The sequence below is a fragment of the Colius striatus genome, chromosome 1 (genome assembly GCF_028858725.1).
Source record: "Colius striatus isolate bColStr4 chromosome 1, bColStr4.1.hap1, whole genome shotgun sequence".
Taxonomy (NCBI): Eukaryota; Metazoa; Chordata; class Aves; order Coliiformes; family Coliidae; genus Colius; species Colius striatus.
In genome coordinates, this window is record NC_084759.1 from 201,285,348 (window position 1) to 201,311,443 (window position 26,096).

General features: G+C 39.2%; 1 protein-coding gene across 7 annotated transcripts in view; it reads right to left on the reverse strand.

Moving 5' to 3' along the window:
* The window catches only part of CELF2 (CUGBP Elav-like family member 2), a 370,482-nt gene that overhangs the window by 193,601 nt on the left and 150,785 nt on the right, over window positions 1-26,096 (reverse strand). Inside the window, exon 1 of one of the 7 annotated variants that reach the window (XM_062020115.1) lies at window positions 12,732-12,795. The exons of 4 other annotated variants lie outside the window; for them this stretch is intronic. In XM_062020115.1, the coding sequence (XP_061876099.1) occupies window positions 12,732-12,745 (14 nt within the window). In that variant the 5' untranslated portion in view covers window positions 12,746-12,795. Of the gene's footprint in view, window positions 1-1,703; window positions 1,784-2,277; window positions 2,349-12,731; window positions 12,796-26,096 lie in introns of those variants that run through there. 2 more of the 7 variants (XM_062020135.1, XM_062020146.1) reach the window with 2 other exon arrangements.

Here is a 26,096-nt window from a genome sequence, read left to right on the forward strand (position 1 = left end):
TAATGACAGAGTGCAGAGGAACTCAGACATGGTATCATAGTGAAGGCCTCAGAAGAGGTGATACACAATGCAGTGTGGAGGAGTGGAGACATAAGCTGGTACTCAAGACCTCAGGGCTATTAAAATTCACCTATAGCTGTCTAAAGAAATGCACACCTGTGGTTTTAGGGACGAGAAAGAAAAAGCATCCAATGTATGTAAGATATCTCATACATACTGAATTCAAGGGTAATGTTGTGTTGCAATCCAGTGAAGAAAGAACAAGGTCTGAAAACATGTTAGAAATAATAAAAATAGCCAGATGCAGAGCCCAAACTGAAGAAGACAAAATCATCAGCAGCAGCAACACGCTCCTCATAGCAAAGAGGAATTAACTCCTCCTATCAACATACTCCTCCCAGTAAAGCCCTTGGCACCAAATAACTTGTCATAAGCACCCTCCATCTCCAAAAACTAAAACCAACAGTCTAATGACCCATGTAGAACAAAACACATCAGAAAGGAACAGATACTAAAAAATGTATGTATAACAGTTAAAAATCTATTAATATTGAAGCCTTCCCTCCTGAAACTATTTTCCTTAACTATTCGTCCAGATCTACTTTTAGTTCTTTGATTAGACCATTAAGATTTCAATTATACTAACAATAAATATCTGCCTTTACACAGAGGGCATGTTTTGTCTTCCCTGTGAGACGATTTTGAGCATAACAGTATTAAAGCCAGTTATGCCTCTTGCCTTCATTCCTCCTACAAGACAGACAAGCCAAAAACTTACATATCTGACAAAAAAAAAAACCAAAAACCTGCTAATTTTTTAGCATAAATATAGCTAATTAATATCCATTACTGTCTTGTGCTCCTCTGTAACACTTCCTCTTTCCATATGTTCCTGCACAGTGGTCATTCTCCTGCTAGGCACTGCAGAAGCTAGTCAAGCCCAACTCTTTTTAGCCTCATCTTGGGGGACAGTCATAACCCCCTCTCTCATCTTTTCTCACTGTAGAAACCCCAGAGCACAGACAGAGATCATTCAGGAAGTTTACAGTGAGACCTGGTACAGTCAAGAAGCAAAGCGCAGCTATGACAATTTTATGCTAATTTCAAACATTTAGGTTTGAGTAGCAACAAAGCAAGTTGTAATAATATAACAATCATGATAATATGTTAATAGTTTTAATTGAAGTAATTTCTGTAGACAATAAGAATTATGCCTTAATGTGTTAATTAATATGATTAGGAAATGTTGTGAAAATGAGTATGTAAAATGATAGAACATGATATCTGGAAAGGCATGTTTTATAGGGGATGGTTCCCTCGAGCTCTCCTCAGGGTGAGATTTATGGACGTTAACACACAAGGCTTCAGCAAGGTAAACAGCTGTTTCGATTTTAGTTATAATGAACATTAACTCAACATCCCCATTTCTGCTTAATTAAACCTCTGACTCTGCAACCAATCATGAGCAAGTAGAAAAAGTAACAGACACTAATTGGGCCCTGTGCAATTTCAGCCTCAGCTTGCAGCCAGAGTGATCCACCTAAACGAAAAAACTTCTGCAAAAAATAAAAGTTTCTCTCCCCTTCCCTTTTCTGCCAGCCTGCCCAACAGTTTCTTCAAAGTCAAATCACATGTATTCGGTGGTAAAAACAAAAATAATTGCAAAAAAGCACTACAAAATGTACAAAGATTAAATGAAATACCTTTTTACTCCTGTCCAGGTAGTCACTTCGTTATATGTGAAGCAAAAAACTCCAAAACAACCTAGAAACTCAGAAAACACTCTCACGAACCCTCCTGCCGGACAGACTGACAGCAAGCTCCTGTGCTTTTTGATTAATCTTTACCCTCCCCTAGAGAGGATCATAACCGTGCCAGCATGGAGTTAAACACCAAACGAGCACGCTGAAGAGACAGAAGAGGAAATACTATGCAACCTGCTTTTAAAATGCACATGTAAAAACCATGAGATGCCCATACTAACAGAGAAAACCTTAAAAACCGTAGAACCGCGTCCCAAACGTTTTTTGAAGAACACAGAGCCTCCCTGCACAAAATGTCCCCTCTTCCTCCTCACACGTCAGTGCCGAAGTGGCTTCATCTGAGAGGAACTGTGGACTTGATGTGACAAAGCGCAAACTTCTCTTACCACACTTAGAGAGAAGGCAAAAAATAATAAAAAAGAGGAACTTATGGCCTGAAGAACACCAGATAATTTCATGTTATTCTATTACTGAATCTTTAAGACAAGATAGGATAAGAAAATGCTTGAAATACCTCACAGCCCCTTAAGGTTTAGAAGCAACAGCTGCAGACTCTCTTGAACCACCTCACTTCACGAGCATGCTCCTGAAGGTTTCCTTCCGACCTACAACCTTTATCTGAGCTTCCTTTGTGGCTTAGCAACACAAAAAGTGTCGCCTAATCGTTACACTCAAAGCCATTCGCTTGCTGGTTAAGGCGGTCTTTTTTCAGCAGCTGAAAGCTGCGAGTTCACAAATCTGCTAGGCAAAGGCAAAGAAAAATATCCCATGGTTCACTACAAACACACAATAACTCTTAATGTAAAAATACATATTCACATACAGCACAGTAATAGTCAGTTGGGTTTTACACACATAAGGAGGTTCATCTTCAAAAAGCACCATTTTGTAGCTCAAAGGAAGTGGTAAATACCATGCACATTCTCACCACTTCATGGGAGGCTGGCTACCTAAGCCCTGAACTGAGAGCAGACCTTAAATATAAATCACTTAATTGCTCATTTTATTTGATACCTAAGTACTTCATGCTAATAAAGTTAAGCATTAAAGGATTACAATGTGACAAATTATACTCCTATCTCATAAAAGAAATATTACTGAAACAGAGCCTGATCTGAAAGGCTCTCAATAATATACAGTGTATGTCTAATTTTAGATGATTCCTCAATCACTGGAGAGTTTGCAGTGTATACAGCCAACCCAGCTCAATCAACTGACTTCTGTCTCCATGACTCCAGGTCACATTATCTCATGAATGAACTGTTATGTAGGTCAGTCAAGAGTCATCTTCTAACTGAATGCATGTTTCAGCTTGGCATTTATGCTCTAGCTATCAAGGCTGTAGACAATTGGGTGAGTCAAAAGAAAATACCGAGGAAGGGGCTGTGATAATTAGGCTTTTTTTCAGATAACAGGCATAGAAATGTATGCTAGCAGAATCTTGTATATAGATAGTTTCATTTTAACTGGATGTAATGCAGGTGGACAGTGCAGGAGCAACAGGCTCGATGGACAGAGGTCTAGTTAGGCCACAGATCAGATTTTAGTCACAAATCAAGAGCTGTCCTGCTAATGTAAGGCTTGGCTGGGAGGTATAATGGTCTCTGCTGAGGCATGTGCCAAATATGTGTCTGCTTGCTTGCAGTAACTGATACCTCTGACTCTTTTCGCATAGGCCCCTAAACGGTCATCAGGAAGGAATATTTTTGCTTGCTCCCAAATCAAGGTGGACTGGAGAAAACACCACAACTGAATGTTTCCACTCTTTGTTGCCAGTCTCCTGAGTCATACTTGTACTTACGCGTCTTAAAATATGAGGTCATTGGAGAAACATCTCCATATAGTTCTTGAACTGCTTATTTAACTTCACATTTAGGAAGCTGATTTAAATACATTACAGTATGCTAATATTTGGGTAAAATAAAGAATATCAGACTGGAGATGTTCAATGAAGTGAAAGCAAGAGAGTTATTGCTTTACAGAAGCACTTCTGATCAGACATTTCTTTTCACTTCCCATTCAATCCAAGCTGTTCTAATTTAGCTGTAAAAACAAAATTGCAACTGATTAAAATTAGGTTGTTGGTAGTTCCTGTATGAGGAAATGCATGGCTCACAATCAGATAAAAGCCAAGCAGTCTAAATGCAGTACTGCCTGTACTTCATAGATGTGATCCATCAGTATTTACTAGTTTCTTGTGTATTTCCAATTTTCAGAAAAAACTCATACAGGATTTTCTCCTCCTTTGTGCTCCCTCAACATTAAAAATCATTTCTGGTGTGCCAAGGGTTAAAACTACTGAAGTAAAAGCAAAATGCCCAAGGCCAAGTTTTCTTATAGCCTGTATACTTGGTTGCATTTTCATCTCCTGTGTTCTGACAGCTGTTATCTTGAAGTGTGCTTCGACATGCCCATTGCTGCTCTAGTAGTCTTTTTGTTCAACCTGGAGTTTGCTTTTTAAAGCTTTAAAACCTTGATGCACACAGGACGTAGAAGCAGGATGCAGGAAGTAGTACCTATTATATGGGAAATGTCTTTTGCCATCTTGTGCCCCACCTACTTTAAAACAGGGAGATTTTAAAAGGTACCAAATCATCTTAAAAAAAACCCCTAAACAAAATCCAAAACCCCTTCCCTGCCTCCACTAAGGCCTTTGCTCTGGTGATGTTCTTATATCCCAGCAACAACTGTGTTGCACACACATAGTGTGATTCTACACAGGAGGATGTGAAAGCAGTTACAAACATATGTTAATTAAGTCTCAATTTGCAGGGGAGGTGGGTTATACACTAATTTTACAAATGAGTATGTTGAACCACACCATGTTGGATAAAGCTAGCCAACACAAGTACTTGAACACAAGCTGTAAGGAGGGAAACTGTGTTTCCTTGTTCTTGACTGCTGTTGTTCTAAATAAAATAAAAGCTATATAAGTGCATCTGAGATGCTGATGGCTTTTACTTTGCAAAAGACAAAGTCAGAATAATTTTCCAGAAAACACAGATATCCATACAAAAATCACAAACCAGTTATCAATGAGTAAATTGCATCAGGTCCAATTTGTGAGAAGGAGTATTAATGTAGTTTTAATGGCTGAACCAAGGGAAGGTCATTTTACAATGTTATAATTCTAGTACATTAGTGTTGCATTTATACATTAGCAATTAAAGTGATAAAGTCAAACTCTCCACTACTTGTTACATCATAAAAAAATAAAGGAGATTTCGGTATTGTTTGGGGGAAAAAATAATAATAACCAGAGCTATTACAAAGCTTCCCTACTGCAGCCATTGGAAAAATGCTTATCTGGCTCTGTCAATTTTACATGCAAGATGAAAACTATAACATGAAGTCAACAGATGTGAAAAATGTAAATCTTTACCAAAGTGCACAGTTGACAAAGGCAGAGAAGCTTTTGCTGTTTATTTTGGGGTTGTTTGGTTTGGTTTTTTTCCCCTCCAATTAATTCATTTCAATGCTCCTCGACCTGTAAGTGCCATTTTTAATGGAATGCAAGAAATAAATTAAGTGTAAAAAAAAATTAAAAATCTGAAAAGTCAACTTGAGGAAACAGCCCTTTCAGCAGAGATGTTATTTTTTGATTCTTGAAAAGTCACAAGCACCAACCTGACATGTAGCACTGTTACATTAGGCTGATGCTGCTCTAAACTAATTTCAGGTAGTTCAGAAACAGAATTCCAAGTGTTGAGTCCCATATATGGACATCATTTATATCCACCAAAGGCAAAGTATCCTCCTAGAATTAGCACTTACAGAAGTTGAGTATTTCCATGAAGATCTCACCTAAAACTTCTCTTATAAAGCTCCTAAATCAGGGAAATTGTTAATAATGCTATTAAATTTGTGGCTTTTTTCCCCCCTCTTCCTCACTTAGTCCCTTCAGATTAACATTTAGCAAAATGAAATCTTCCTGAAGGTAATTGCCTGGCTGAAATTCAAGGCATTCATAAAAATTGTAGCTCCCTTTGGCAAGGGGTTGCACTGGGCGGAGAAAAAAGGGCCATCACAGGGCAACATATCATAAATTCAGAGCTTCCTCAGGACAAACCTATCACAGGGTTCTGCCCCTGCCTTTGCTCCGCTTTTGACTCACCTCTTGTTTCCTACAAGCACTTTAGCATTTGACCAATACAGGGGTTTGGTGGAGGCCCTGTATTTCTCAGTAGTTAGATACTGCCTCTTTGACTGCTGGTTTTTTTTTTTTTGCCTGCAGAGCTATGGCATATCATCTGATGTGCAGATGATACCATGCTCTGTGCAGCTTGGATGGTTGCAGGTCCTGCTTGTGTCAGTTGGGGCTCATCACCTCTGCAGGCACATGGTGGCAACTCTGCTGAATCACATTCCTAATGAAAAAGGGGAAAGCAAGTTCCAGGCTTTGCTTTCACTAGGAATCAGGTGGGTTTTTTTATTCTACCCCTGACACTTTGTTTTCCCTGCAACTGTCTTAACTTCTCATGAGTAGCCCATTGCAACTATTCCAACCGAAAGGAGGTTTAGCTTTTCTGTACTTGGATTAAGGAGTTTAGATCATTTTACCCTGTGCTTAGGGTGGTACAAAACTGAGCTGAGAGCCTCAAACATTCCTGTAGCATAGTCATTGGTGACACCAATAATTAGACCAAAGCAATAGTGGATCACTTTTTTTTTTTAATCTTCAGATGTTTTTCTTCATCTTTAGATGGCTGCATCTGTGGACCTCACTGCCACTGATCTGAGACTTGTTTTGGTTTTGTTTGTTTATTTTGGGGTGTTTTGTGCTTTTGGTGTTTTTCTTTTCCTTAACTGTATGGCTTATTACCAAAAACCTTAAAGCTGTTCATGGAAAACATACCAGTTTTCATTAACATTTACATGACTTGCCTGCACCATATCCTTTTTTTCATACTGTTAAAAGAATGCCTTACCTTCAGTAAAGCACCTGTTCATAGTTGCTTCATCTTTTCAAATATCTCCCAATCTCTTCTCTTACTTATTTACTCTCTTTTCCAACAGTTCTTTTTTGGTGTTTTTTTTTTTAATCAGGTGTTCATAAACATAAATGACTTATGATAGTAAAGTTGCATCAGTGTTTTGTGGACTGTTTAAAACCTAGTCAGTTTATCTGCACTGGCAAACGGAATATTTCAAGGATTTCTTCCTAACAGATATACAATCCTACAATCCCTTATTTTTAGGCATTGAACCTAAATGCCTAACCCTAACCTAACCCTAGCATGCTGAAAGTGATTACATTAATAATAATTGGTGATCAATGGCACAGAATCAAGTTGGAGGCCTGTGGGCAGTGTTGTTCCACAGAAATCAGTTCTGGGGCCAGTCTTGTTCAACATCTTCAACGACTTGGATGAGGGGACAGAGCGTACCCTCAGCAAATTCGCTGATGACACCAAACTGGGAGGACTGGCTGATTCATCAGAAGGCTGTGCTGCCATTCAGTGGGATCTTGACCAGCTTGAGAGTTGGGCAGAGAGGAACCTCGTGAGGTTCAACAACGACAAGTGCAGAGTCCTGCATCTGGGAAGGAACAACCCCATGCACCAGTATAGGCTGGGGATTGACCTGCTGGAGAGCAGCTCTGCAGATAGAGACCACAGGGAGTCCTGGTTGATAATAAACTCAACATGAGCCAGCAATGTGCCCTCATGGCCAAGAAGGCCAATGGCATCCTGGGATGTATCAAGAAGAGTGTTGCCAGCAGGTTGAGGGAGGTTCTGTTCCTCCTCTACTGTGCCCTGGTGAGGCCTCATCTGGAGTCCTGTGTCCAGTTCTGGGCTCCTCAGCTCAAGGAGGACAGAGAACCTCTGGAGAGAGTCTAGTGCAGGGCCACCAAGATGATCAGGGGACTGGAGCATCTTTCATATGAGGAAAGGCCGCAGGAACTGGGGCTGTTTAGTCTAGAGAAGAGGAGACTGAGGGGAATCTCATTACTATTTATAAGTATCTCAATGGTGGATGTCTGGAAGTTAGGGCATCCCTTTTTTCTATTGTAGCTAGCAACAGGACAAGGGGTAATGGGATGAAGCTGGAACACAAAAAGTTCCATCTGAACATAGGAAAAAACTATTTTACTGTTGAGATGAGGAACCCCTGGCACAGGCTGCCCAGTGAGAGTGTAGAGTCTCCTTCCTTGGAGGTCTTTATGATCCTCCTGGACGCATTCCTCTGTGACCTGATCTAGGTTGACCTGCTTCTGCAGGGAGGTTGGACTGGATGATCTCTAAAGGTCTCTTTCAACCCCTGTCATTCTGTGATTCTATGATAATCTGGTCTGAAAAAGTATGTAAATCTATGCAAAATAAAATAAAATACACCAGCAAAGGAGCAGCTGACTTCTTCATGGTGCCCACTAAGCCACTAAGTATGCAAATAGTATGTAATAAAAGACCTTCTTTTGGGACAATTTATGCAATTATGAATATTTAAGTTATGTTCACTTCAGTTTGACCTTTGCTTAATCAAATATTGACAAGGACACTCATATTCTGACTGCAAGTTATGTTTGTGATGCATCCAAAAAACTAGTACAAATCAAAATCAAAAGTGAAAGAACGCAGCTCGTTACATTATGGGGGATCCTCATGTTTCACTTTAAGAAAAAAAAGAACCAAGTAACTTTTCAGTCCACTACAGGCCAAAAAATCAAAAACATGAAACAGGAGTATCATACAGGCTTATGATTCTCAAGACAAAGAAATATGCTTAGCTTTTAATGTTCTGGTATTTCACAAAATGTTGCATTTTCGAATCAATTTGAAGACTTTAAAAGGCATGATAGTATTTTTAATCATCTAAACTTAGCGGCACCTTCCAGTTTTGCAACTTGTTTCATCTTACTCTAAGGCCTTTGACTGCTTCAATTTGCAGGAAGACAGGAATGAAAGTTTCCTCTACATAACTCAATGTAAGCTTGATCCAACATAAAGATGATCACCAAGAGCTGTTTTATGTCAAAGTCTGAATAGGAAGGTGTCATAGTGGGACTTACTATGGAAGAACTCTGCTCAGATACATATCTTTTGCTTAGACTGCTTTGTCTAGCTTTTAAGTAGTCAGCTTAATTGAAATGCAGATTGCCCCCTGCAACCCCCTAAAAGCCAGCCTGAGATGACTGCAGTTGGGTTACTAAAGTACTTGCAGGTACAGGTGGACAACGGGATATGGTCCACAATGGTGCACCTCGCTGCCAACTTTCTCCAGTACTGAGATAACCAAGATTGTTATTATCACATAAAAGATACCAGAGACAAGAAGCTGAAAGGGAGGAGGATCAAAAACACCTGAAACCTACCACATTAATCCCCTTGAGTCCCATCCAAATCCACGTTGCCCAAACTTAGGCATGTTTCCTTTTACTGTGAGAACTTTACATGAGAGCTATTTGTTGAACTAGGGAAAATGCAGCTGGAAAGCAGATAAGAAAGGCATGAAAATGGAAGGTCTTAAGGCAGCCAAGCTTGGCTCTGCATAAGGATCATGTTACATTGGATAAATCAAGTGTAATGGTATGCAGTAGGGGCAGGTAAAGACAGGAACACTAAGGAGTACAGCTGGGGTTTAGTGCTTTCCTCAGCATGCTGGCTGCAGTTTTGTTATCAGCCTTGACTTGCTGACTTTCACAAACCTAAACCAACTGAGAAAAATTTCCATCAACTAATATATATAGGGCAAAAGGTTAACTAATACAAAAAAGTGGGACTGAACCCATTGCAGAACACAGTTGGTGAATGAAAGAGTCAAAAAGGTTGAATTTTGGTCCAGACCAAATGCTGAAAACAAGTAAAAAATTTAAAAAAAAATCATTTGGACTTAAAATTCTAACTGAAAGCAGGAGGTTGCATGAGGACTGCAAGATAAAAGTTACTAGTAAAAAAGGAGATCATTGACTATCCTATCACAGCCAGCATTGGAACCATATACAGGACCAGATATTTAAAAAGGGCCTGAGACAAGGCTGAGGGATGGTTACCTGCTCTATGAAAACTGGAAGAATTCTGTAGGCTTTAGAGATGATATACAATATTTCTAAGCTCTCAGCGTTATTTGTGAAGAGCAGAGAGTTATATATTTGTAGAGAGTTGGTAATTATTCCCTGTAACAGTCAAATTACATGCAGAACAAAAGGAACAACTGTAAGGAAAGGAAAATATTCACAAACCTCACAGAAATTGGGATTGGGAACTTATTGGAAGTTAGCAAATTTCTTTTTAAAAAAAAAATCTCCCTTAAGCTTTTAAAAGCAGAGCCTAAATACAGAGTACTGAAGTCTAAGCACATTTTCAATTTTCAGTCCAAGACATTAAACAGTTCATAAAAAAGGAAACATATTTTCTTAAGATGCTTATACATATGAAATAAATACACAGTACATATCAAACTCAGTTTTTTCTTCAGTCTCACAAATGTTAATTTTTTTTTTTAAGCCTAAGGTCTTACAGTGAATTGAAGAAGTGGAAACACTTTATCACGTTTACAAAAAGAACAGTGTTAAATGACGGGGCCTAGTCAGGAAGTTTTACGTTTATACTGTAGTTTGAATCTGAAAGCTGAAAACCACAAAAGTAACTGAAAATCTGCTTTGGTTATATTTTTAATACCTTCCTGCTAAGCCTCACATTTTGCATTGTACAATAGGAATTGCTGGGCCAGGATTGCTACACTATTGCCTGAATACTGACAGATGAACCTAAGTTACAACATCGGTTTTTACATTTCTGAATTTTCAAGTACTTTACATACTGCCACATTGCTTAAAGGCTGCTCTATTAAACTGAGAGTCATCTTCATGTGGGAGCAAAAAATCATAGAATTTTTAATTGGAGATAGCTGTTTTAACAATAAAATTATGTTATTTATATAAACTATTTCAGCAAAGGTTGGAAAAGGATGAGCTGTTTACAGGTTTTTAGATTCTCAAGGTTTTGATGGAAAATTTGTCATTTTGCAGAGGTTCTGCAAGACCTTCTCCTCACACAAATAAAAACTGATCTTCTCTTGTCATTTTTGCCCAGCTATGCAGACCTTAGAGCTCAAAATGAGAACAAATACTGAGGGAAAACACATGCACACTGTTGCAAACACCTGTGCCGTGGTGCCCTCTGTCTCCATGCTGTAACAGAGCTTCCTGCATGAAGGTCATGGCTCGCAGCAACATGAGAATCGTGTGATTCACCACCACAAAAGCACTCTCCTTTTTGCCCCCAAAGCCTTTGGATTACAGGAAAGCAGTTCCTAATGTCTTATGCCCAACATATCTAGTCAGTAAGCTGATTCAGCATATGTTGAACTATGTTTTACCCAAGAAAACACCCAAAAGGCGAAACTAAAACTTTCTGGTGGTGTGCACCAGGTCTTGCCTTCATTTGCCAACAATTTGGGAAGGTTTTGCAAGAGAGGATACTGCAAGTGTTTTCTAGTTCTTGCTGTTTTTCTGTTCTTTCAATCAGATTTTGAAAGAGAGTACCTTTTGCTGTCTGCAAGAGCAAGAATACCTCTGACAGGCTCTTTAGGAAAGAGGAAGTTTGCCATTCACCGAGGTTAAGGCAAGAACAAGGCTGCCTCTCCCTATACTTTCTTCACCTTTCATAAAGTTCACATGTAGAGGTGTGATAAACCATATCCTAGACAGAAGCACTGGAAAAGACTGAAGAGGTGAGAACTATCATTTCTCCTATTGCATGGCACTGTCAGCTTTGAAAGACTCAGACACATTTAAAAAAATAAAAAGAGAAACTAAAAAGCCAGAAATACTTTTTAAAAAGAGAAGGAACAGGAGAGTATTTTAAAACTCAAGTATTCATTTCAAAACTTTAATATTTAAAGCATCACTCACCAACTTCCTTCTCCTCCAGTTAATGAAGAAACAGACAAAATGAGCTGCCTCTGCCTACAGGTGCCAGAGAAGCACAGAGGGTCCTCACCTCAGGGCTAAAACCCCCATGCCTATTACCTCAGTTCTTCCTGTAGCTTGGGCTTTCACTGAGAACAAGGTGAAGAGGAGAAGCAGCTGATGGTTATTTGCTTAAAACATTTCATTAGGCATGATATATCAGGTCTTTTGGAGAGGGTTAAAAAAAAAAATGGTTAAAGTCCAAACAGTAGGCTTAAGAAGTTAACATCATTTCCTGTCTCTCTTCACACAGTCTTCTTAACAGCTCTTCATCCAAGAAGTGACCCTGAATCGTGAAGTGCCTTTGAAAAAGAAACCTAGTTCATATCAGCTGCTAACTGATGCCTTAACAAAAAACCCCACCACGTATGGGCATCAACATTTTTCTGACATACATACCTTCCACAAACAATCATCTCACACCTACCATGACTCCAGTTATCTGCTCTAAGCAGTGAGTGTTTGTACAAGCCCAGTCTAATGAATTGTGGAGCAAGACAATTTTTAGAACAAGAACAAAGTTCTTTGCAAAATGTGGTCGTTTCGAAGAGTACTTCCTCCTAAAACCAAATTAACTTGTAAACTCTCACATAGATACCACCTCCTGACACGTTCTTGAATGCTACTGAAAAGTCTGTCTGCCTTCCCAGAACACCAACTACACTCATGGTGGCGGCTAAATAAGAATGTGGTGCACATGGTCCAACAGCAAATCCAGGGATCCCAAGTAAGAATAGCAGATGCAATGTGAAAAGCAGAAAAAAAAAAATAAAGTAGCAAGTTTTGTATTGCAGACAAAATTTAAAATGTCCATTTCAGTGAAGCTGCATTATGTTTGTGCAGTAAAGCAGATGCATGATGACAGGAAAGGGGCTTTTCAAGAACTATATGTAAAAATAAATGACACAATTCAGTTTAATTGAAAAAAGATAGGCACAAAACCACAAAGGGACACAGTCAATTGACAAACAACTAAAACATTCCTTGGTGAAGTAACACAGAAAACAAAACAAAACCACCACCCCAAACTGGCCCACTGAACACTTATCTCAACAGACCCAGAGAGCAGCATCTGTCCTCATCAGGAGCTATCACACGATCTGGCTCATCCTGGTGTCTACCTGGGAGCAGCGGAGCAGACACATGCAAACCATGACAATCAACTCTTCAGAAGTCGTACTCAATACTACTCACTTCCAGCCTTCCAAAACCTCCCACTCTTTCACCACAGGAAACCAGAATTATGACACTCCTGCCTTGAATTATTTTTTTTTCCAATAACAGTTTAGCGCTTCTGAGAAACAGACAGAGTAACGTTGCTTCAGAAAGTGCAAGTAAGCAACAAGCAGTATCTTCCAGACAGCAGGGTAATAAGTTACACCCAGAATCCTATTTAGCAGTTTACATAATTCACAGTTTCTCTGGTTACATACTTCGTAAAATATGACATCCAGCTGGGAAAGTTGGTCTACTTCATTGTCATATGGCAATTGCTTGCTTTATATCATCCAAATATCAATTAAAAAGCAAAAAACCAAACTCTAAGGCAGATATCTTTGTATTTTCCTGCCATGTGCACACAGGCATACAAATACTTGCTGTCATTCAAAGAGGAAAAATAACCTTGCCTGAAATGTAAAACTGACTCTGCAGTGTTAGTCATCAAGTGTAATTTTCAAAAACCTTGAAAAAGAAAACAATGAACAGACGTGCTTAAATTCTGCATCAGCTATTTTAATGGTGCAGTTTTTCAGATATCTGAAATTAAATCATAATATGCTGTCAAATACCAGATCTAGATCCCAGAAGTCAACATGATGGCATTTAAAAAATACAGCATATGGATATAGAGCCTTTGCTGATACATATGCACTTAGTAAATATTAGAAAAATCAATCAAAATCAAAACACAAACTCGCCAAAATTACTAGATGCCTTGTGTTATTCATTTCTAATCCTAATTGCTTGATTTCACTCATCAGGATTTATATATGCACCAATACACTACTGAAGCAGTTAAAATTAAATACATCCCATTTTTTCCCCAGAAAAGTAATGGACTTTAACAGTCATTTTATTGCAACGAGAGATATTAACATACAATTCTGCTCCTAACTCCAGGTTATAATGTAAGTGGATCCATTGATCACTTGCAAAAGGCAACAAAAAGAAAGTTTTGCTTGGTGCTGAGGGCAAATCAAGTCATGACCAGATTGTCATTATTAATGGAAATCCATCCAGTGTCTAAGCACTACACAAATAATTTGCCAACAAGTCAGATTCGTGGCAAACAAAAAGTAAAAATATACTAGGAAAGGCCATGTAGTAAATCTACATCTTTGCTGCACCAAACCCATGTTGCTCTATATGAACACAGCAAATTCACTATAAAGGATTATAAGTAAGATAAGCACAAAGAAACCAGAGTAAAAGATACCTATCACAAGAGTTACCTGGGGTTTAGATACTATTTTTCATGCCTAGCTCTCACAGCAGGTTACAAGTGTAAGTGGAATGATCTGTAACCTACAGATGGAGGGAATAAGGTTAACTAGGGCAGCAGAGAAAGTAAGCGACTTATTCCACTGGAAGAAAGTGCTTCTAACATGCACTGTGTTAACAAACAGCAGTATAGTCTTTGGAGAAAGTAAATTTGACATCCGTGGGGGGGAAAAAAAAAAAAAAAAATGAGTGGTGGGAGACCTCAGTAATTAATTAAACACATGCAAATAGCTACAGTTTAAATTTACATACACGTATTATATACACACAGAAGGAGGAGGTAGTTTAGAGGGTAAAAATAGAAATTAGATTAGGAAGAAAAAAGTATGTTCCACAACTCAAGCACTAAAATCACTATAAAAGAGTAACAACTATGAAATATTTAAGAGTCAACATTAATATCATTAGACTTCAAAGGACATCACCTTCTCAGTGCCATTGATCATCTGCGGAATGAGCAGCCTCACATCGGTTTGTTTGCTGAAGCTTCTTCCCAATCACACTAGCTAGAAATGAAACACTTGAATTCTCTAACAGCCATAAAATGCCCTTGCAGAGATCTGCTCTGCAAAGTCCACTCCTGGATTTCTCAGGAACTTTGTAAATAATTTAATATTTCCATGGGGAGAATAGGAACGCTCTTTAAGAACAAGAAGATATTAAATGCTCACAAGGAGGTAAGAGGTTTTTGAACATGAAAGTTATATATTTGCAAAGCCTTCTTCCAGTTTTCACATACTCTCTTCTCCATATGTAACCGCGACGTGTGGAACAGCAGTAAACACTAAAACTGCATTGCATTATTGTGTACAATAAGAGCTTGACATTTTTATTTTCTCCAAGGAGAAGCACTGCCTATATGCTCTCTAGTGGATGAACAGGGTTTCTACAAGGTCTCTCCTTCCCCCTCCTTTAAATGTGATCAAATATGAATTGAAATGCTTTTATTCTGCCCGAATCCCAGTCCAAGGTTTTGTGTTTCTCTAGCAACAATGACACACTAACAACTGAAGCAGGGCAAAGAGCAGCTTCTCCTCCATCTCTCTACTGCATCAGGTGTCATCTGTGTCAGGGGAGAGGGAACAGCATGTAACTTTTGACCTGGAGCTTGGCAAGGACTAACAGTAAATGGATTAGTATTAAATTCTTTTAAAGAACTTTTTGAAGTGTACATTTGTCATGAGTCTTCCAGAGGCAATTCCAGAATTTCACAAGATACTATACTCTTCCAGAAATCAAATGTCAAGTTACTAAAGCATGAATTCATTGAGGACTTCTTCTCAGGCTCCCTGTCTCACAAGTCGTCCTGCACCATGCTTCTCCGCTGCCCATAAATCCCAGCTGGAAGGAAAGAGACTATTCACAGATTATTTTTTGTTTCCTAGAAAGTCTTTGCACACAGAAAGCATGTTGGGGAGGGATGCAAGAAGTGACTCATAAGTTTGACCTAAATAAAGGCCACCATGGTTTCACAAAAACCTGCAGCTCTGCATAGACGGCAAAGTAGCGAGTATGTTGGAAATTCATACCAATCATCCAAAACTAAGCGCTGCTGCAAAATCCTTACCTTTTCTTTAACTGGTTTTGGGTAAACCGAAGGCTTTAAGCTCCAAGGGCAATGACCTTTCATCAACATTAAGTGAAAACAAGCTACCCTAAAGTCTGTTTTCCCATTTTGGCAGAGGAATCCTGTGAGAAAGCCTCTCCCCTCTCAGACAGCAGGTGCACAGGCGGCAAGAGCCCATTTTCCTTTTGATTAGCTGTATGCATCACTTCTTAAAAATTTATAAATCACTTAGCTTTCCAAGAGCCAAATTCCCAATAGAGTAACCAGAATTACAGCCATGCTAGCAGTAAAGCAGGAAAGTTTGTTAGAGGTGGCATAATACAGTGAACTATACAATAAATTAAGCTAGAAAATGGCTGCTAATGCCCTCCCTGTGCAGGCTTGGGGGATACCACTCTCCCCACAGCCCACTTTTGTGGAAATTAAAGAAGTTCAGTCATTTTAACAGAGGATATAGGCTTCTGCTCATCTGAAAGCATTTTTTCCATCTAGATGGCATAATCACCAATTACATCTAGATAATATAAATTTAATTATTTTTATTGACTAATAGGGCCTCTACCAGCAAGGAAAGAAAATACACTTTCAGAGCTATCATCAGAAATGAGCATAGTCACAAAAACCAGCTAATCCCTGTGAGACAAGACATTTCTTGGGATGGTTTCTTAGAGCCAGCTGACGGAGAGTTCCTGCAGGAAAGTTTGACGAGCAGTAGAAAACCCTAAAACTAAAAGAACAAAGAAAACCCTAAAACCTCTCTTTGTTCCTTCTCAACTCACCTTTTCTTTTTCCCTTTTATTCTTGACTCTGATTTCTGAATTTTTAAAAGTCTTCTAAAAATGTATTTTCACATGTTGCACATTTGGTGCACTGAAAACCACGTATCTCCTCCTTTTCAGCTTTTGAAGTCTGGGATCTTTGTAGACTGCCTTATTCTGGGACTTTGGTTTGCTCTGAGAATATTCATTAAACCAGCACTCTGTTAAAAACTTTTTGTGGTTTCAACTCATGTCTCTAGTTCTCTCCACACATCACCCTGTCCCATCTCAGATGCCTGGAGTCCTGATGTCTAAGGCTGTATAGGTCAACACCACTGTTTCTCTCACCAATGGGCAGAACCTGGCCCTCCAAACCCACTTGTTCAGTCTGTTGCACACTCCGTGGCTCAGGTAGTGATGAATATCCCAGGGGTGTCTCTTCTCCTTTCCCAAGAGGTATAGAAGAACCTGAGATTACAGCATCAGTTTTCCAAGTTGGCTGCTTGAGCCACTAATTCTTATTTTAGTCCTTTTTCAAGAAAATCTCATTTGTATTCTATAGACCACTGTGATTCAGGGATCCATAGGCATACAAGCACTTCTGTAGCACAGCCAAGCACCGCACAGGGTGAATGCCAATACCAGTGCAGGAAGACAGCGTTGTGAGACACATCGATGGCACACTGAGTTCTGCCACTCATCACCACATGTCAACTGCCACAGCCAAGAGGCACCAATGCTGGTGGCATTCAGCATCACACACTGATCTGCTGGGGCCCACACATGGGTGCCTCACCCTATGGTTTCTGCCATTGTGTCTACTTTAGGTGGTCCTGCTGTGGCAGGGGAGTTGGACTAGATGATCTTTTGAGGTCCCTTCCAACCCTTAAGATTCTGTGATTTATTTTTTTTTTTTGGTCAGTATGACATGTGGCAGCCAGGATTAAAGCCTGTTGGAGGTGTACCTCTAAAAGTAAAACAGATGCAACCCTGCGTCTATTAAGTTCCAGTATTGCCTGCTTTGCATTCCATCCTCTTGCTAATACAATCATCCATCAAGTCTGTATTTTCTTTTCCCTGCAAGCATCTCCAAATGAGAAGAAGAAAGATGGATGCTGCAGTGTGACCTTACTCAAGCTCCAACTTCTTTCTCCTCCCTTTACTTCTTCCAGCGCTGCTCAGAGGAGTTTGGTGCTACTTCACCCAAGAACTGCAATAGAAGCTGCACTGCAGCACCTGTGTGCAGGGTGAATCAGCAGCTTTTCCCCCCAAAAAAGGGCTGCTAGGAGAGCTGGGGCAGTTACATAAGTCTGCAGCAGGTCAGGAAAGTTGATGTAAGAGAGAGATGAGGCAAGAGCAGCACTAGGACTGAAGAGTCGCTTAGGTAACACTATGCATATCACTGTAAAGTTCAGACTGAGCAGTACATCATATTTTGTGGTTCTCTACAGCAGAGGCCAAACTGCTGGCCCTATGGAAGGTGGTGAAGGTAGAGGTCTCAACTCGTGGCCATGCACAAGAAGCAGCTGCTAATTGTCTATCGGCTGTGTGACGGGTGATGAGGGGGGCTGACAACCCCTCTGAGGCATGTCCTCAAGTCCTCCAGACACTGGCAGAACAGATGATGAAGGGAATCAGGCTACACCTTGCTATAGGAGCTGTGTTACTCCTTGAGCATCCCTGAAGGCATCGTTATATCCACTGTCATTAGGGCTCTCTGCTCTATAGGGAGGAAACAGGTGACTAATGACTACCATAGGAGGACATCCAACTAAGTGCTGCACCTTACCCATCACACTCCAGCTATAGCTGGATCATTTGAAAACATGCAGACTGTCAACCCCGTATCACATATAATTTTAATTGACTGCCATTTTACAAACCTTTTCCAACCTGGGAGCTCACATCCTACTTCCAGTCTGCAAAGCCATCACAAATCCTCTTATGCATTTGCGATTTTTCATATTCCTTCTTGGTTTTTTGGATTTTGCATTTACATTTCCAAAACCTCTCACAAAGCTCCCATCAAGGGAGGCTGGAATTTACTAGTTAGAAGCATGGCATGTATATTTGTATAGTAATGCTGGCCACTTTGACAAGTGACTGCTTGTGATCAGTAACACAAAAGATGAGGATTTTGCACATGACTTTTTTGTCATGAGTTTGAGCATTTTTGGCGGGTTTGGGTTTTGTTTGGGATTTTTTTTTTTAAACATACATACTAATCAGAGACCTTGAGAGGAGATCACTGTCTCTGACACTGCCCTTTTTCTTTTTGCAATCTCAAACACATGCAGAACACCCGTTCTTCACTCCCTGCAGGATCTTTCTGCTTCATCACTTCCAACATGTTCCTTTATGTATCACTCCCTCTCTCTTCCCACTCATTTGTTTTAGTATTTCTTTCCCAGGACTTCACAATTTTTCAAACTGTTCCTTTTGGAGGACAGTATCTCCTTGGCTACGCTAAAATCCCTCCTAAAAACACAGCTGCTGAATTGCTTGCAAGAAATTAGTCCTGCAAATTGTGTCTCTCTATACACCTCTTCATGCCTTCTTTCCAAGCCCAGATTCACCTACCCAGGAGCATAGTTACCCTAGACTTCAGCTGGGAACATGAGAGAGAAAGAAGGAAAAACACCTCTGGAGGATCATTCTGAACACCTAAGATTTAATGTAATAGAACTATTAATAATAGATAAGAAAAGAATTATCCAGAGCTTTTTAGTCAGAAAAATCTACAGCTCAAGTCCCATCTGAATTGAAGATTTTTTTTTTTTCCTGTTCAATGGGACATAAGTTAGTATCAAGTACATAACCTACATTTCCAGTGGAACGTGCTGTGCTGCATACAGCCCGTGCTTTATATTTTAGTTCCTTCTTCTAAGTATAATCATCTTGAGCTGCCCATTTACTGCCCATCATATCAACTGTCAAGGCTTTTCACTGCAACTGTTGTATTGTTCCCAGTCATTGACTCTGTCTCAAATTTAAGTATTTATAGCCTTAAATTAGATGAAGAACTTGTTTTCAGCACAGATACCCAAATTGCAATTGCTGGCGTCTGTCTTCCTCTGTTTTTAGCACTATGTGCACAGGGTTCAGTTCTCAAAGTAGTAGGAGACAAAGTGGATATACAAACTGGATTGTGTCCTTAACCATCGACTCGGTGGGACTCTATATCATTACAATTAGGCACTTAGTTAACGGCTTTGCTGAATTGCCCAGAGCCTTAAAACTCTGAGCACTTTTCTTTAAAAACAGATCTTAGTCCCACTCCTAGTCACTTCAGCGCAACCTAAAAGTTTCCATCGCACCCTAAAAGTTTCCATCGCACATGAATTTATCTTGGCTCTCTCAAATAGTGTCTAATTCAAGGTTCTAATCTGTGACTTTTTATCTTATTCATTGCTCCCTGAATGTGAAATTCACTATCTATTTTCAAAAGGGAAGTAAGTACAACCACTGTTTCCTAGACAACAGAAGAGCAAAATTAACTCTTCCCCCACCCCTCCCAAAACAGAGAAGAAATATTGAATTTTGCTATCTGAACCACATTAAAGAATAGCAATCCCTAAAATAACTGATATTGCAAAGCAATACATGGAAAAAAAGTGTTCATGCTGCTCACTCCTGAAAACATACCTTGCCTTTCACTTTACATCCTTTCCAAAACAAAACACCATTAGCCTCAGCTACAGAATCTACAGACTCATCTTTACTTATGATAATTAGAACAGAGAAAAGAAAACAGAAAAATTTTGCTCATGCAATGTGGGTAAAAATCCGTGCTTTTTCAGCAGGATACGTAAACAGAATTTTGCAGTTGCTCGTTTTTGCATGATATTTCAGCGGGCATCAATGCAACATAAATCTTAAGAGTCTGCAAAAAAAAAACCAAAGCCCAAATTAATATGAATTAATATGAATCTATTGCATTGGTTTTTAGCATGCTACAATACACTGAGGGGTGTTCATGCAACAGGATTACTGAGCTGCCTGAACCTCTTCACATTTATAACCTGCAATCCAGGGATGCCTCAGACTGGGAAACTTGTACCTGCTTTTATATTATTTCCTCGTAAAACTGCTGGACTGCACCACTTTGAGGTAACACTGAAGGATGGGGGGGGGGGGGGGGAAGGCATTCTTAGACACCAATAAAGCAAAACTATTTCAACTTGTTTTATATTTCAGTGCTTTACGATTAGTTTTATGGAGCCTTATGGATCCTGGGCTCTTTTTGTAGTTGTGTTCTGTAGCCATTTGTCTGAGTTGTGCCCATGCAATTTGAGTGCAGAGTCTTACAGTCCAGAACATGAGTAATTCTTGACACATCACAACAGAATTACAAGTGATTGAGGGCATCATATATGTTTATCACAGATGTGAAGAAGTGATTTGTTTTCTCCAATGGGGAAGACTCCAAAGGTACCATATGAGTCCTCTGCAGGTGTGTATCATGCAACAATACAGTCCACAAGGCTACTTGATAACCATGATAACACGGTTCGTGTACTTCCTGGACGTTTTTAGTGTAAAATGTCTGTAGGATAAAGAGCATTTACAGAATGAGTAGAAATCAGAAACAGGAGAACACTCTAAATGGCTATCGAATTCTTAAATATACAACTACAGAGTATGTATAAGCCTGTCATGGGTTCCCCAGGAGATGGTACCACATGGTGTCCAGTGCAAAGAAGATGATAAATCTCTTCCCTTAATACTGACATGCCTAGTTGGTGGTTTTTTGCTCCCCCCCCAGCCTCAGTATACAGTGAGCAATCCATAATGCCTCCAAGCCTTTTTCCCTTCACCAAAAATGTTCTTACTTGTGTTATGTTGCTAAAGGAGAAAAAAAAACAAAACAAAGGCAAAAAGCAGCATATATAATAAAGGAGAGGAAGAATAGGACTCTTGATAATTATCTACTTGCACGGGGCTTAAAGACATGCTTGGTCACACCACAGTCCCTCATAAACTGTATTACAATACTTGTACACAGACATATTCATGCACATTTTCCTACTTTTCAGGCCATGCAGATCTCCAAGCTGTCCTGAATGTCAGACATCCAGGGAGAACCACAGATAAGAATTTTAAACTTAAGAGTACAAGTCACAAATGCATTATTTGGCTGTCAAACCAGGACTTGCTAAATTAATGAAGCATTTTAATTCCCAGATCAACGGAAGCAAAGTTAATTTTGTGAAAGTGTGCTAGATTCTAAATCTATTACTATTAAGACTAACTTAAACCTCATCTACATTCTTCAGGGAACAGGAGAGGAGAATAAACAGAGGTGAAATTAAGCTCAAATGTGAAGTGGCATCTTTTTTTTTTTACTACAGTAATTTTGATGAGAGAAACTTAGAGCCCGCTTAGCACTAATTTCTAATAGACTGGTCCACTTCCTGGCAGCCTACCAGGCGCCATTTTCTTTATACACAGTTTTGGGGTTTTTTTTCTTCCACCCTTCAATAACCAGCAAATACATTTGGTTTTGCAGAGGTTACACCTATACATCCCAAATGATTATTTGCACTGTAGGAGCCATTCAGATATTTCATGGGTCAGGGTCCCCAAAATTAGGTTTTGTATAAACACAGTACAAGGAAATAGTCTTTTTTCTAAAGATCTTGCACAGTCTAAGGTCTCAAATGAGTCTGAAATGAGAAGCAAATTTATTCAGCCATAGGAGTTCAGGACAGAGCTGTAAGTGGTCAGTCTGTAGACCACTGTCTATGGCTTTTACACTGCAAAGCAGCCTTTGAGCTGTATAGCATATTAATAAATAGTAATATTGCTCTACTTATCACCAAAGAAGTGCAGAACTGTATCTGTAGCCTTCCTTTAAAGTGAAAATATTTACTTTATGGTTAGAAAAGGTATGTATAGGTCAATTGGATGTTCTAAGAGAATCAGTCTTGGGAAGGAGTGACACTGATGATATAGGATGAGACAAACACAAATAAGAGTTACTATGATCTCTACAGGCCAGAAAAAAAAAGCATTTTGAAGACTAGATTTGTTTTGCACTGCCCTTTTGAGTCCTGAGCTCAGTGGTTTTGATCAGGAGGGATGGAAAGGCCCTGCAATTTCCTGTGCAACAGTGCAAAGAACAGATTTGGCAGGTTGATCTAGATGAGCTAGCAAGCTACCAAGTGGATCACTGCCTAGACTCACCCGATTCGAGCGAGCAACTTAAATCTTGGTGTCTTCATTTACAAGGAGTTTATATCAATCTCCTTTTTATCCACTTCCACTCCTGAGCAAAGGACTATTCCTTGAGAGAAAGCTGGTGGACTACCACAAAAACAGCTGTGATGACAAAGGCTTGACATTTAGCAAAGAGAATATTTCCACTGGAAGTTTCCCAAACCACATAAACCTAAATTTCCATCCTCAGTTTCAGCATTTGATGAAGAACTTCTGAGACAAGCCTACATTTGGGATTGTTTTGCTTTCTCTGAGCCTATTGCTTTCTAGTTGATGCGGACAGAATTTCTAGGGCTTAGTTTAGACAAATGGGTCATATGGGAGCAGCCAATTAACAGACATTTTTAATCTAATGACTCAAATCAAGATACATAAGATGCTATATGAAAACAAACTTGATGGAAAAATTTGCTCTCATTTTTATGCAACAGGAGGGTATCCCACCAGGCCCTTCAAAGGCAAAGGCTTAATTCTGAGTAAATACTTGTCAAAACCAAAGATTAAGAAGCCCCACTCAAGCATTTTATACAGTTTGATCTGTGAGATCTCCCAAGGATAAGAAAAAGGACCTGAAAGACAAAAGTCCTCCAGGTGGCAACCACAGAGGAATCATTATCCTTGTATACTGCACTAATCCCACGAAAGAAGGTACTCACAAAGCTCGTTTTAGACATAAGAATGCAGTGCCATGGGTTCCCTCTACGGACACCAGACAAAAACTCCTCAGATGCATGATGCAGAGCACTGACATTTGGCTCCAACAGGATATTTCAGAACTGGAGCCTTTCATTAGAAAGATAATCCTCCTTGCACACATCTCCAAAGGCTCAAGGCTAGTTGAAAGGACACATACATTAAGATGAGAATACAGATTCAATTTCCCCGTGTTTCAATATCAAATTTTCTTTACCAAGACATTGACATACTTCATAAAAACGTTCACAGCTCCTAAGAGAAAAAGCACTAAGTTAAAACTAAACCATCATTACTTCTATAGAAAATGAATATGAGTCTTTACAATATATTTCCGCGCTTGCAAAAATGGGTAGGAAGACTAAAATAATTGGCCTAATTTTCAGTGTCTAACTTTAGATACTCAGACTTGAAAATTTAGGTCATGTGACAATCTGTACTATTTAAATCTCATATCCTGGATTACTGCAACATGAAGCCACCTTGTATTGTTCCTCTAGTTGTGATTTCAAAATTAAAACTGTTCAGGGTAAAAAGTATATCCTCAAAATACATCATTGTATTAATTAGCAGCGGGAACTACAGTGACTTTAAACTTGATACATTTTGTTTTAAAGAATTAATCATTAAGAAAGACCTCTGCACGCCTGGAAATGCAGGACCTTTGCCAAGTTTATCAATACACAGAGGCAAAATTGCTGTCAACCTGACCTGGACAATTGCAAAGAGTTCATTATTCATGCTCATTCAATTTCTGGCTGTTTTGCTGAGACAAGGATGTTACTCAGTGCCAACTGAGATGGTGGTTTTGAGATGGACACTTTCCCACTATAAACTGGACCAAATCCACCAGCTTATTTCATGCACTAAACAGCTGTTGCAAGAAAAAAAACACAAAAAACCCGATTCAGGCCAGTGTCCCAGAGGTAAAAAATCCTGTAAAAAGAAATGGTATTCAGATGTAATGTTTATAAAATTATGTTTCAATTTAAGTGTTGGTTTGGGAATGGAGAAGTATCCTTTTTAACCCTTTGCTTTCTAGCTCTGAAAATAGCCAAGCTAATACAACTTAATCTACAAAAAAACAAACCAAAACAAAAAACTCTGCCTTCTTTCTCATGCAGTTTGCTGTACAAATTTTCAAGGAAATGAGAGACTTTTCTGCATGTGCAACTAAGATACACAGATAAGGAGGAAAAGGTGGTTAAGAACATCCCTTATATCTAGGAGGTTTGACTAGTAGTCTTAAAATTGCATTTATAGTGAAACACAATATTTTAATAGGATGTGTCATTGTTATGTGAACATATTCCCAACTATTTTCTATTGATTACATAATAAAGATACATGATAGATTCTTGCAAACGTTTGCATTCACTACTTTTCACCATTATCCAGGTCAAGCATATTTATCACTACATCTGTAGAATAAACCTTATTTATTTTTGTTCATCTGTTTGCTCCCTAGAGAGAAGACAGCACACACAATTAGAAATTTTGAAAAGCCTATTTTGCCTGCATTTTCTATACCTACTTAAAGAACTTCCCAAGAATACAGCAGCCTGAAAAAATGTATAAAATCACATTTCCTTTGAATTATTTATGTGGCTCTACTCCTTGAATATAAACATTTTCTTCTTCAGTCATTCTTATTTATATAATAGACCATCTGTTATGTTACAGCACCATCACAATACTTTCCAGAAGTCCAGTAATGCCAGAGACACAGGAGTACAACAATCCACAGCTTACCTATTTACTTCGCTTTCAAAAAGCTAAGTACACATGATGGCAGTGAAAAACACCTTAAGTGAGTATTGTCATGCTTGAAAAAGCCTACCCTGTGGCGTAGTGCCTGCTTACTCCTCTGGTTTTTATATGCTTAGCTGGTCAGTCATGTATAACTGCCGTGGCAACACCTGCTATAAAGTTGTAGCTAAGGTTTTGTCCTTTTTTGTGGACTTAAGTTTCAAGAACACTTGAGCAGCTGAACTGCAGGAAGATTTTCTTTGAAAACCTCTTCGGAAACTAGGACTTGCTGGAAGTAACTGGGACTTAGAAGCCATCAAGTGCCTTCTGAAGATGGGACTGGGTCTCATACACAGTTTGTGAGCTCAACCTTTATCTAACTGTAGTCACATATGGTTGTTACTTTCTATACTACTCTGCAAGGCAAAGCGATGCACAAATGCTTTAATTACTCATGCAGCATATTGCACGGTCATACTAAAAAATGCTTTTGCGTCTCTAATGCAAAAATAGGAGGTGCAGAAGGGTTTAGAAATGCTGTAGGATTCCATATCACAGTATCAACCTAACAACACTGAACAGATCACTCACCAGCTCCTCAAAATACTATTCTGTGTTTCCTTCTTGGTGGTATTCAAAACTCGTCTGCAAGGCTGCTTCGCCTTCTGATTTCTAAGACCTATGTGTGATACACTTTTGAAATGGGAGAGGGAAAAAAAAACCCAAACCCAAAACACTAAAGATGTTCCCTCCTCTAGCATCTGCCAGTTTGTTTATCTGTCTGTGCTTAACCCCCTTGGCAAAAATCATCTGCGAAATATATGCCATAAAACAAATGCTATCACAAACCAAAACAAAATCCAAGTCCATTAAGAGGGCACAGAACCAAGAGACAGGGAATGAAGCATCTCCTGGCCTCTGTCAATATCATCCAA